Below are 13,442 nucleotides of genomic sequence, written 5' to 3'. Positions count from 1 at the left end.
GAAAACTTTTGTCTGCAGCTCTGTGTGGAGGAGACCTGTCTGGACCCAGTGGTGTCATCTTATCCCCAAACTGGCCAGAGTGGTATGGTGAGGGTGAGGACTGCAGCTGGAGGATTCATGTTGGTGAGGACAAGCGTGTCCTTCTGGATGTGCAGCTGTGGGTTTCCACTCTTCACTTTTGAGTTTGTAATGGCTCTATCACATTTAGAGAGCTTCTAAGGCTATGAACATTGTACCTTGTTGGTATAACTAGCAATAAATCTAAAACTAAAATCAGTCATTCATTTAGATTTTTAAACAGAATATAATACAAGACAAAGGCTACCTAAATTGAAGAGTTTAAATTGTTTTAAAGTTAGGCCACACCAGCCATTAAAAACAACCAAAACAAAACACAAACCCACAACCCACACAAGTTATTAAGAAGGCCAAGGCTCTGGAAGCACAGCAAGCCACAGTGAGTGCCATTATCTCCAATTAAGTCCAAAGGTAACAAAAGAAATTCTAAAACACCTAGAAGGTCTCAAAATAACAAGAAACAAACCCCTCAAAGCTACACTGAGAATGTCAATAAAAAGAACTAACCATGGAATTGTTTACTAGTATGTGTTCTGGCTCATTGGGATACAGTGGCAGGACCTTAAATGAGAAATTCATGCTTGCAAGTCCAACAGTGTAAATGACTTAAATGAATTATCATGCTTTCTTTCTCTTAGTCTGAACCTTAGTGATAGTGACATGCTGACCATCCTGGATGGGGATGAGGTTACCACGCGCATTCTGGGTCAGTATGTGGGAGGCACCAGTCCATTCAAGCTGTCCTCCACCACTCCTGATCTGACCATAACTTTCCATTCTGACCCAGCCGGCTTGGTTTTTGGGAAGGGAGAGGGCTTCATCATCAATTACATGGGTAAGGAAGCAATGCTTAACTATGTCTTACCATAGAGACTCATTCTAGAGACTCATTGTTGTTGAGTATTGTTGTGAGTGTGCTTGGGGCAGTGGTGGCTCAGAGCGCCGGGCTATCGATAACAGGGGCTTCGATTCCCGGGCTTGGCAAGCTGCCACTGTTGGGCCCTTGAGCTAGGCCCTTTACCCTCTCTGATCCCCGGGCACTGGAGTTGGCTACCCACCGCTCTGGGTGTGTCAAACTGGCCATGCCAATTAAAAGCACATTTATTGAAAATTATCTAACTAAAGGCTTTACTTCAGTTATCAGATTTAAATCAGATCCATAGAGGTTTCTGCAGGGAAAGTCACCACTTGTTTAACCTACTCTTCTTCTAACTCTAACTGTCCCCTTCTCGTTTCCTTTGGCCTCTCATTCTTCCTTCTTCTTATCTCTTCCTGTCTTTACACTCTCACTTCTGCCCTCATTCTCTCACATTCAGTTTTGTCCTACTCTCAAAGGACATACTCAAAAACATATCCAGTTATTCACACACCCTGTAGACTTTCTTAATCTTGAGCTGCAGGTTCCTCACTTAGTAGTAGCTGTGTATGTGTACACTTCTTTTACTGGAAAGTAACATATTCAGCCGATATTCATATTTATATTTATTGTATCATATATATCATATTTATTTATTAATATTTAATTTACATCATTTTTATCATCAGATTGACTTCATGAGTTTGACCTGCATTATGTCATCATTATTGGTATTGATTTATTTTCTAATTTTGGACATATTTCTTTTAGTCTATCTTGAAATTTTGACAAATATTAAAGGTTGGCTGATTTTCCAAATGGTGCAATTTAGCAATACAACCAATGGTAGAGAAACTGAATTTTCTTTTTTCTTTTTATCAGAAGTGTCTCGTAATGACTCTTGTCCAGACCTCCCTGAGATCCAGAATGGTTGGAAGACCACCTCACATGCAGCACTTGTACGTGGAGCACGGATCACTTACCAATGTGACCCCGGCTATGATTTGGTGGGAAGAGAGACCCTGACCTGTCAGTTGGACTTGAGCTGGAGCACTCAGCCACCCTTTTGTGAGAAGAGTGAGTCTAAAAGCTGTGTCACGTTCAGATATAGGTGATATTAGTTTGTCATAATTCATAAAGTGACTTCTTAGTTGTTTCTTGGTCAGTTTGGTACATTGTGAAAATGCAGCAACATACTAGTTCAGCAACCTGTGGACCACATAAGACCACACTATTAAATGACTGAGGAATACTATTCAACATATCAGTTAAGTTATTATCCAAAATATAGGCACTGATTTAGCAGATTGCCTTAAATAAAATAATAATATGCAGAGGGGTTTAGCACAAGGTGCAAATTGTTATTCCTGTCAAAAACAAAAAGGCCAGGCTACAGCTTGATAAAAAGATACATGACTAGTCCTCAGATAACCTTAATGGTACACATTTCTTTAAATACCTCTACAACTATACATTATTGACAAAATCATGATGCTTCTTGAAAGTGCAGTAAATGAGCTAGAGCAAAAACAGTTTAGTGTAATGAAAACTCGACTGTGCTCATAAAGGTTTCATCACTCATTTAGAGTCTATTTATGTTTATCATTTCACGTATTTCATATCAAGATATGTAAGATATCCAAGATATAATGTACAGATAAAATGTACCCACATTCTAGTGCTGCTTTCACCACATTGCAGTCAAATAGAAGCCATTTTGTAGTATACTACTGTGCATTTTATAAGAACTAACAGAGAAACAGGTGTCAGTTATGTGATGTTTTCAACAAGCAGAAGAGCTAATTAATGCAGCTGTTTTCATGTACTCATTTTTTAATACGTTTGTTCATATACAGTTGCAGTCAAAAGCTTTTAACCCCCATTGCAAATTAGGCTTATTAGCAAACTTTACAAAATTTTAGACTATTTAAATAGCCCAACACACCTAATAATATAACAAAAATGTGCTTTTTTCAAATTCAACACAAAATGATATTGGTAATGACTACTGCAGTTCCAGAATTATTTAACCCCTTCATGACAGGCATCTTTAGTACTTCGTGCAGAACACTTTTTCTTTTATGACCTGCTGCAAACATGTGCATAACCAGACATCAGCTTTTGGCAGTATTCCTAAGGGCTTGCAGTGCCAGAGGAAGCAAAGCAGCCCCAGAGCATCACCGAGCAACTGCCATTCTTCACTGTAGGCAGTTTGTCTTTTTCAGTAGGCAAACAGGTCACACCCACACTCGGCACTGGAGCTCCCTGCTGTCTTCTCTGTACACTAATGACTGTTTGGCCACTTTCAGCTCTACCACCATTGCCATGTTTGCAGACAGTGCTGTCGTGGTGGGACTGATTTCTGGGAGGGCCTACCTGATGGAGATTAACCCCTTAAAAACCCTATGGCCCACCAGCCCTCCTCCTTAATGTCAGCAAGAAGCTGATAGTGGACTGCAGAGTTCCCATCTCCCATCTTATTCCCATCAGCTTCTCTACCACCTCAGATGTCTAAGGCACTTTAGACTGCCCTCCAAGGTGCTGCAGAACTTCTAGACCTGCACCATCAAATGCATCTTTACGGGAAACATTACAGGCTGGTTTGAGAATAGGATCAAGTAGGACAGATGGATTCCCCAGAGTATAGTGCATTGAGCTGAGCTCAGAATGAACTTCCTGACCTGCAGAACATCTATAACAAGCAGTTCTGCACCAAGGCCAGGAAGATCGTCTAGGTCCTCATCCATCCCAACGATGGAATCTTCTCTCTGTTCTTGCAAACACAGATAAGGAGGAGTTTTGTCCTGCAAACAATTCAGGGCCCAGAGAGAGCACAATTGACATTACTCCAGTTCAGTGCTTGTCTGCACTGGCAACCGAGTGTGTTGGTTGCATGGTGAATTTGCATCAGTGGCAGTTCTGAAAATGAAACAATGGCTGGCTGCGCGCAACCCATAGGATGCAGAACTTGCAATGGGGTTGAATAATTTCGATTGCAACAGTAGTGTATGTGACAGCTGATTGTACACTTAGGCCATTTGCTTATTCAGTGTGTCTCAGTCAATCTCCTAAAGTGTCTGATTTATTGAGTAAAAGCCTTTTTTCAGTTCATCATATTTGCACTTGAAAAAGATGAGGAAGGTTGCATTAGTCATGTCCTACATATGTGTTTCCTGGCAGTTATGTACTGTACAGACCCAGGCCATGTTGAGCACTCTGTACGAACACTGTCAGACCCCAAACTTCTGGTGGGGACCACCATTCAGTACAGCTGCAACCCAGGCTTCTTACTGCAGGGTGGTGCCACTTTAACATGCTACGGTCGAGAGCCTGGAACTCCAGTCTGGACATCCCGGCTGCCACACTGTGTCTGTGAGTCATGAGTTTCTACTTCTCACAATTTTCTTCTAACTTTTCTATTTGTATCTCTATTGTTATCTCTGTTGCAAAGATCTCATCTTCTTCTCCACTTAATCTCTTGCTTTTCTTGCTCACACTTTCTCATTTCACCCAGCGGAAGAGTCAGTGTCTTGTGAGAATCCTGGTCTTCCAGATAATGGCTATCAGATCCTGTCTAAGAGGCTGTACCTGCCTGGGGAATCTCTGACATTCATGTGCTATCAGGGCTATGAACTTATTGGAGAGATCGCTATCAAATGCATATTAGGGAATCCTTCATTTTGGAGTGGACCATTACCCTTGTGTAGAGGTAAAGCTAATAACATTCAACATTGGAGCATATAAACAGTCTTTTCTTACTATAGCATTGAATTCTCTTCTTTCTCATTACTGTTTTTGGTAGCCAATCATGAATGCTCTGGCAACCATGCTTTAGAAGGTCAGTCTCATTATTGTCATTTTTCTGTTTTTGTGTTTAATTAGTAATATATTGTTGGAGGTGTTCTTCCTAAGAGCATTTCTCATGCAAATAGAATATATGACCACCAAATGTCTTTTTTTAATCAAGAGCTATAGAGCATTACCACTAATACCAGTTCTCTAACCAAGAAGAAATTTCCTTCCTTCTGGCATGACTGTACTTCTTTATTTACTAATGTGTTCTGTCACTGTAGTTGCAGAGGCTACAGCAGAGTCATCTTTGGATGGTGGAAGCATGGCCCTGGCCATTTTCATATTAGTTCTGCTACTGTCTGTCTTGCTTGGAGGAGCCTATATATATCTCACAAGGTCGGCATATGTCTTTTGAAGCTTAATTTGGGTTCAATGTCAAAGTCTTTAAGACTAGGGTCAGCTTCATTTGCTTATTCGGTTTTTATATATTTCATAAAGCAACATGAGAAATGAGACCAATACATTTTACTATGTGGTTTGAAAGCTATTTGAAAACTTGTTTGCTTCTGCTCCTTGAATGTGTATGCTCTTTCTGGAGGGTTGTTATGACTGTTATTCATATTCTCCTAAACCAGATGTCGATATCACTCCAACCTGCGCCTGCCTCTTATGTACCCTCACCCATACAGCCAGATCACTGTGGAGACTGAGTTTGACAACCCTCTTTATGAGACAGGAGGGGTGAGTAGAATGCAGAATTACATTTCACTGCCAGATACAATCTGATCTTACATGAGTCCCATCTAGGCCCCATGTCCAGCGTACAACCCAGATGGGGCCCATGTTTAACCCCCCCTAGTCCCATCACTGACCCTGGTGGGACCGTAGTGGGCATCCATATGTTGGGCTAACATGGAACACACTGACATAACTTTCTTTTTCCCAGTTGAGGCCCCACATGGACATGTTAACAGGGGGTAAATATGTGGACCAATGTTCACAGTTAGTTACTGTAAGTAAAATGAAAACTACATATGTGTTGACATTATTTTCACATGGTAAAGTATAATGGAACCACATCTGGTCACAGTGGGAACACATGTTAGTGTAAATTGTAAATGGAATCAGGCCTTGTGTACTGCAATGTGGCTTAATAACTTTCTTACATTTTTTAAAAATAGTAGTTTTAGATTAAGAACTTATGGCTAAAATGCTGCCTGTGTACACAGCTTATGAAGAACTCAAGCAGAGTCTGTAAGTAATTTTTTTTTTTTTTGCTTTATTTTGGTTGTGTGTTTTCAGGACACGAGAGAGTACGAAGTATCGATATGAAGCAAGCTGTTCCCGTGGATGAATTCTCAGAAGCAGCCCCCATTACTCCAGCCCTGAGAGGAAGTGATGTAAATAGCTCCTGACAATTCCACTGCTGCCCCACCTCCCCAACCTCCCAAATCTGCAGCCTAATCAGGGTCCAGAGGAAGAGAGAGAGAGCAATAGGGAAGGGAGGTGGTAAGAGGAAGGCTGTGTAGCAGGGGTTGGAGAGGAGGTGAATCATTGAACAAGTGACTGTGGTTTTACCATGTGATTTGAACATTATGCACTTAAGGCAGGAGGTTCTTGTTTAACAAAATGTGTGTGTGTATGTGTGTGTGTGGAATAAAGGAGACTGTGTATGTCTTCAAGAAAGGCAAAGGGAAAGCTGTGAAAATGCACATTGTGAGCAAATGTCAGTAACATGACATCTAACACTGGAGTAATCACTGTTCAGTTACGCACCCAGAGGTGTGTGTATGTGTGTGTCTGCCTGTCTGTGCCCTGACTTCCTGCCTGCTATCATTTATAAGGCTTTGTACTCAAACTGGTTTGTAGTGCAGGTTTTAAGGTAGTATTTTTCCCATGCAAGTGACGTCATACAACAGCAGAAACACAGATGATGTATTTATTTTGTTGTATATGTGAAAAGGGTTTTTCTGCTGATTAAATGTACATTTGCTTTTGGAATTAAAGAGAAAGATTTACCCAAATAGAGGTCTCCAAACCATGAAAATAAAAATGACAGTCTTTCATAAACAAACTTGTCTTTTGTCTTAATGAAAGATGATTTTAGCTTAGTTTTACTTCTCATCAGGATGTCAGGCTGAAAACGAAAGACTTATCCCTGTTCTGCGAACATGTAAAACGGCTGCCTGCTGAAACACAAATGAAATGTGGTTCTCTTCCAACCCACACCTACCCGCCCACTTCCTGCTGCTTGCATTTTATCTGAGCTGGTCTTTATCTCTTGGAAAAAAAAACAAAAACATTTTTCTGCACATCCGCACTCTTGCACTTTTTAAAAATATGGCTGAGGAACATGGATTGCTATGAAGACAAAGCATGTGGTTGCAGATGTTGGTGCACACTGGCAGCTTTTTATCTTGAGTAAGTTTCTAATTCCTTTGCATCTTCAAATAATGTGTATGTAATAGTGTGGATGTAAATAGGTTCTTTAGCTTAGTGATGTCAAACTAACAGCACCCATCCATTTTATCTTTGTTATATCGAATGGCAGATTCAGCTATTTCAGGAAGTCTTTCACCCGATAAGTAAAACTCAAAACTGCATCAACATCCTTTTTTAAAGGAACAGAAAGTCAGGCTAGTTACACGTTCATTGCCTGATATCAGTCAGGTAAAGACACGCAGCATTGTAAGGTTCTATGTGTTTAAATGATTGAAATGGATAGTTTGTTCTCAGACTTTTTTTGTACTCCACTCTTCAGTTTTAGTCTTTCCTCTCCTTGTGTACAGTAACAAGTAGCATTTACCTCCCAATATAACGTTATAAACTTCTTGTGAAACTTCAAGTGTTATTATATCTTAAAGAGAGACATACGCAGAGGTGTTTAGTTAACCAAGACCAAGTGATCTTAACACTAGTCACTTAAAATGATCAGTGCGGAAGTAGTTCACAGTCTTACACGCACCATGTTTCATTGCTTTTATATAGTGGCCCTTGTCCTACACTAACTATATTAGACCTCATTCACTAATATCTTCTTTAGAATTTCAATTTGCTCTTGAGCAATAAACAAAATAAGTCTTTTAAAAATAAGTAATGTGGTAGTTTTAAACAGCAGAATTGTTCACATCTCTGCTTTTATAATGATTACTGTTCTCATAAATTAAACATGTACGAAAATGTATAAGAAAAACATGGTTAATGTCAGAATGTTTGTCAAAACTGTGGTGAATAATGTTAGTACAGTCCAACTCTATATTCTGTAGCATATTTAGGTGTTTAAGATTTCCAGAATGCTAAACTTAATTCCATAAAAAACTGTGAAAGCTGTATGATATAGTTATAATAAACTTAATATCCAGAATGTTTGATGATCTTAAAGAAAAGAACAATCTTTGGCAAATAGTGATACCACAAGAAGTGTTATGCTAATCAAGACATTTTTAAGATTGTAAAAATAATTTCAAATATGTGCACTGTACAGGCTCTCAGTTTCTATGGACCTTGATGAGCACGTCTACATAAGCAAGCGATGCAATGCGGTTGTCAGTTCGGCGGGGAACAACACTGCTGCTCTGTGTGTTTGGAGTGTACACTGCTGCAAGGGCCCTGTACCATGCGCTCTTGTGTCAGAGCAAACTGGTCCACAACCACAGGGTGTCCATCCTGGTTAAAGGCAGCAATCAGACTCAGTACCATTACAACCAAGATTCACCCATGGTGTTTGTGGGAGGGGTACCCCGCTCAGGGACCACTCTTATGCGGGCCATGCTGGATGCCCACCCTCTTATCCGCTGTGGGGAGGAGACTAGGGTCATCCCCAGGCTGCTGGGACTGCGCCAGGGTTGGAAGAGGCAGGGCGAGGAGCGCCAGAGCCTGGAGGACGAGGATGTCACTCAGGAGATGCTAGATGCTGCCACCACGGCCTTCCTACTGGAGATCATCGCTCGTCATGGGGAGCCAGCACAAGTACTCTGCAACAAAGATCCATTCACCCTCAAGAGTTCCATCTACCTCTCTAATATCTTTCCCAAGTAAGAGTTTCAGCAGAAAAGGTTGATGTATCTTGAAGGGCCCTAAAAATCAAAGTAGTTTCCACAGTGCTACTTGGCATGTCTTGTACACTGACTTGAAAAAGGTTTATCTTGGAAAATTCATGGAAATCCACAAAACCTCTGAACAAAGTGGTTCTGACACTAGAAACAATGTATCTCTTGTAATTGTGCCACAAAACTTGTGTGCTTTTCCTTTATTGAAATTAATTATACTTACAAAAGCATTTTAAATTAACTCAGCAGAGATCCAATGTACCATAATGCAATGTGGTGGTGTCTTACTACTGACAAAGGAGTTGTTGCGTTGTGTCAGGCATCCCTATAGGAAATTCTGCTTCCTCTGCAGACATCTTTTCAAAGTGCTATGTTTATAGCATGTATTTTTTAAAATCAATAACCTAGCTATCATTCAACAGTTGATGTGTGAATAGTTTATAGGGAAGTGTACCATTTTGAACGCAGCTATAGGATTTACATCAAGATTTCATAAAAGTTCCTACCAGTGACACATAAGAACCGGAAACCCATTTTTAAATAAAAATGTTACGTCTGTAAATCCTCATACAAATACAAATATCTTTAAAAAATGGAAATACAATATATGGAAATACAAAAGTAGTTGTTAAAAAACGACTTAAGTTCTGAGTTCCCTAAAGAACAGCTGTGGAACATCTCTTACATGTATTAGCAAAAAAAACTTGTTTGTTTGATGTACTTTTTGTAAAATTTCAGGAACAAATCAGGATTGGTAAATTAATATAAATGATTGGTAAATTAATATTACTGAATAAAGTAAAAGTGAGTGAAAAGCCAGTCCCTATTCACAGATATTCTCAAGTACATCTAAAAGTATTAATTAAAAAATCTACAAATTCGTAAAGAATATTACATAAGTTCACATAACTCGGTAAATGTAATGAGTAAATAACCACCTATGCATACAGCTGCAGCTGCAGGCAGCATGTGGTTAACCTAGAAGCTGCACTAAATGGCTAAAAGGATACAAACAGCTTTAGCTTCACACCATAGGCTTTACATCACTTCAGGTGACACTTTGCAGCGTACATAGAAGTCTTAAGCTGTGTTCACACTATCAAGTGCTTCAACTACAGATGTAAAATATGCATCAGATGTAAAAAGTCTTTTTTGTTATAATTTTGATCGGTATGACTTCAGAAAATCAGAAATCCAGTCTCTCAAATTATTAGAATATTTCATAATATCAAACAGAATGATATACAATACAGAAATGTAAAACTTCAAAATAGTATGTTTATTTACACTAAGCTTCTGTTTGAGGCTCCTTTACCACAAATTACTACATCTAAGCGGCATGGCTATAAATTATGTATACAATCCAAGACTGTCAGGCAGAGGTGTAGTATTTGTAATCTACCATAAACATTCTAGATATTAATCAGGCACACTGCTAGGGATTTTTGGCCCCATAAAAAGGTATTAGACCGGGCCCACAACTCTGCCAATGATTGTGGTTGCGTGTGCTGAACACTGTATTTATACTTGAATAGTAATGTACTCAAACATGTTCCATTGTAAATGCAGCTCCACACTGTAGAGTTTAAGCTGTTTTGTTTTCTTGTGAGAATATTCCTCACTCCTCCTCACTGCAATGGGCTGTGTGTAATATCCATTTACAGTGCCTTGATAATTACAGAAGGCACTCTAACACAGTGATAAAAATAAAGTCATTAGAGCTGGATTAGGCTTAAAATAACTGATACCGGTCAAATAAAATATGCCTGGTTTGAGACATATCTAGCTTAATGTTTATTGGAGCAATGTGACACACATCCATGATGTGCAGTTGCAACCATGGAAACCTAATCCTTGAAGCTCCTGACAAACATTTCCAGAAGTTGTTTGAAAATATCTAATAAATGTTGCATGAGAATTTTTTAATGCTATGTGCTACAGTTCTGTGAGCTTCTGTGACCCACTTTACAGTATACCAGGACAGCTCTAACAGGGTTGACAATCTGATCCACAAGTTATGTCTAAGTGTGCCCAGTCTTGGAATAGCTGAACAGCATAGCCTTGTGCCTTGCCCAAGGACACAACCAGGAAAGCCAGATCAGTACAAGGATTTGATCCACCACCCTAATGGTTGTGAGCTTACTTCTCTTACCACTGGGTTACTGTGACCATGTGCATCATCAGTGTACTGCAGTTAAAACATATATATAGGCTTAGTAAGCTTAGTGAGTGCCTTACCACTATCTACCATAACATTAGCTACTATTTCCTGTCATTTTGCTTTCAGCTCAAAGTTCATTCTCATGCTGCGAGATGGCCGGGCTTCAGTGCACTCCATGATCTCCAGGCGGGTGACGATTGCCGGCTTTGACCTCTCTAGCTACAGGGACTGCCTTGCCAAGTGGAATCATGCAATAGAGTCAATGCTGTTTCAGTGCACGCTTGTAGGGCCTAAACGCTGCTTAACTGTTCGCTATGAAAACCTAGTACTTCAGCCACGAACCATGATGATGAAAGTGCTGCAGTTCTTGGATGTGCCATGGCACGAGGGGGTGCTTCACCATGAGTTAGCCATTGGACAACCTGGAGGTGTTTCCCTGTCTCGGTCAGTTTCAGCCTCTTAAAAATTGTGAATTCAGTTTAATGAATGTATATGCCTTGTGAAGTTTATTTCTTTGCAGTGGGACTTTCTCCTAGACTTGCATTGATTTTTTTTTTTTTTACTGATTTTAAAAGGTATTTTTCTTTAAGATTGAAGACATATGATTTATTATTATTGTTGTTGTTGTTGTTGTTATTATTATTATTGTTGTGCATTGTTTTATTTAAAAAGTCAACTGAAAACGCAAAATTACACCAGCACATTGAACATAAAAAAGTCAATCATGTTGAAAATGAAACCATGAATTCTGTTTTTTTCTCCATTTCTTCATATTTCAGCCATTAAGGTATAAATAAAGTCATTCAGGCCTGAGTTCTTATATGTAATGTTGATAATAGCACAACAGTGACAAAAACCTTGTGTAACCTCATAGAACATTGTCCTGGATATACAGCAGCATTGTAATAACAACCCATACTGCTGTGAACTACTCTGTCTCTAGTGGTTTGACTAAAATGGAGTATTTCACATCAAACAACTCTGAATTACTTTATTTACATTTTAAATAAATGTCCCTATTGACTGTTTTTACTTCACTTTACAGAATAGAGCGCTCCACTGATCAGGTAATCAAACCTGTCAACCTGGAGGCGCTAACTCGTTGGGTAGGACACATTCCACGGGATGTCCTGGAAGACATGAAGAACATTGCTCCAATGCTTAGTAGGCTGGGTTACGACCCTAGTGCCAACCCCCCAGATTACGGTCAACCAGATCCTCAAGTGATCAATAATACAGAGAGGGTATGGTGTGAACTCTGTTCAGGGTTTCAATGTAACTCACATTTTAGCACCACTGTTTGGCCATTTTCATATAGAACACATGGCTTAAACAAATGTATTTTACATTACATGTATTTTGACTAATTTAATTCCAGGTCCTAAGGGGAGATTTCAAACCTCCAGCAAGTTTGAAAAGGCTGTCACAAGAGAGTAAGTTTTAATTATGCGACATCCTCTGACTTCTTTTTACTTTTCAATTACGTTACATATTTAAAGTTACCGCATGTTTCATTTCTGCTGACATTTATTCTTCTACAGAGATGTTGAAAGCATCAAGCACAAGAGGCTGAAAGAAGCTGAGTTACAGATGCTTCTAAATTTAACTTACATTTAAACTTCTTGTGTGTGTGGCCTTTTAAAGTGTGTTGAGGCCTTGTAGAACAATGACTGTGTTAGGGTATGGAAGTGTAAAACTTTGGACTTGTTAACACCTAAGGATGTAAAGAGGCAAGAAATATTGTTGAAAAACATAATAGGTTGAATCATAATCATTGAATCATCTGACCTGCAGCTAAGGTGGCTTGGTAGAACATAATGCACCATCATCAACTTATGAATTACTAACAGTAAATATGTACAGTACAGGCCAAAAGTTTGGACACACCTTCTCATTCAATGCGTTTTCTGTATTTTCATTACTATTTACATTGTAGATTCTCACTGAAGGGATCAAAACTATGAATGAACACATGTGGAGTTATGTACTTAACAAAAAAGGTGAAATAACTGAAAACATGTTGACCATGAAGGCCTGATTTGCGCAGTCTCCTCTTAACAGTTGTTCTAGAGATGGGTCTGCTGCTAGAACTCTGTGTGGCATTCAACTGGTCTGTTATCTGAGCTGCTGTTAACTTGCGATTTCTGAGGCTGGTGACTCTTGACTCTCTAGACTCTATGAACTTGTCCTGAGAAGCAGAGGTGACTCTAGGTCTTCCTTCCTTGGGTCGGTCCTCGTGTGTGCCAGTTTCGCTGTAGCGCTTGATGGTTTTTGTGACTCCACTTGGGGACACATTTAAAGTTTTTGCAATTTTCCAGACTGAGTGACCTTCATTTCTTAAAGTAATAATGGCCACTCATTTTTCTTTAGTTAGCTGATTGGTTCTTGCCATAATATGAATTTTAACAGTTGTCCAATAGGGCTGTCGGTTGTGTAGTAACCTGACTTCTGCACAACACAACTGATGGTCCCAACCCCACTGATAAAGCAAGAAATTCCACTAATT

General features: G+C 39.5%; 2 protein-coding genes across 5 annotated transcripts in view; both read left to right on the top strand.

Annotated features, from left to right (window-relative positions):
* sez6l (seizure related 6 homolog (mouse)-like) overlaps nucleotides 1-6,800 on the top strand; it is a 32,255-nt gene extending 25,455 nt beyond the window's left edge. For 2 of the 3 annotated variants that reach the window (XM_072659273.1, XM_072659271.1), the window contains 9 exons: nucleotides 19-157; nucleotides 717-913; nucleotides 1,817-2,011; nucleotides 4,115-4,306; nucleotides 4,449-4,643; nucleotides 4,737-4,772; nucleotides 5,008-5,122; nucleotides 5,362-5,467; nucleotides 6,029-6,800. In XM_072659273.1, coding sequence (XP_072515374.1) covers nucleotides 19-157; nucleotides 717-913; nucleotides 1,817-2,011; nucleotides 4,115-4,306; nucleotides 4,449-4,643; nucleotides 4,737-4,772; nucleotides 5,008-5,122; nucleotides 5,362-5,467; nucleotides 6,029-6,058 — 1,205 coding nt within the window. In that variant the 3' untranslated portion in view covers nucleotides 6,059-6,800. The remainder of the gene's footprint in view (nucleotides 1-18; nucleotides 158-716; nucleotides 914-1,816; nucleotides 2,012-4,114; nucleotides 4,307-4,448; nucleotides 4,644-4,736; nucleotides 4,773-5,007; nucleotides 5,123-5,361; nucleotides 5,468-6,028) is intronic. The other variant, XM_072659272.1, reaches the window with a different exon arrangement.
* A 188-nt stretch (nucleotides 6,801-6,988) lies between these two features.
* On the top strand, nucleotides 6,989-12,844 carry tpst2 (tyrosylprotein sulfotransferase 2). 2 transcript variants are annotated; one of them, XM_072658542.1, is made up of 6 exons: nucleotides 6,989-7,147; nucleotides 8,211-8,760; nucleotides 11,063-11,380; nucleotides 11,982-12,180; nucleotides 12,315-12,369; nucleotides 12,478-12,844. In XM_072658542.1, exons 2-6 carry the CDS (start codon nucleotides 8,264-8,266, stop codon nucleotides 12,507-12,509), a joined length of 1,101 nt encoding a protein of 366 aa, XP_072514643.1. In that variant the 5' UTR covers nucleotides 6,989-7,147; nucleotides 8,211-8,263; the 3' UTR covers nucleotides 12,510-12,844. The 2 variants fall into 2 exon arrangements, with proteins under 2 accessions (XP_072514643.1, XP_072514642.1); XM_072658541.1 differs by lacking the exons at nucleotides 12,315-12,369; nucleotides 12,478-12,844 and having other exon boundaries at nucleotides 11,982-12,308.
* Nucleotides 12,845-13,442: the final 598 nt, after the last annotated feature.

The sequence above is a fragment of the Salminus brasiliensis genome, chromosome 16 (assembly GCF_030463535.1).
Source record: "Salminus brasiliensis chromosome 16, fSalBra1.hap2, whole genome shotgun sequence".
Taxonomy (NCBI): Eukaryota; Metazoa; Chordata; class Actinopteri; order Characiformes; family Bryconidae; genus Salminus; species Salminus brasiliensis.
The sequence above is the reverse complement of the archived record's forward strand: the minus strand, read 5'-3'. Positions and strand labels throughout refer to the sequence as shown.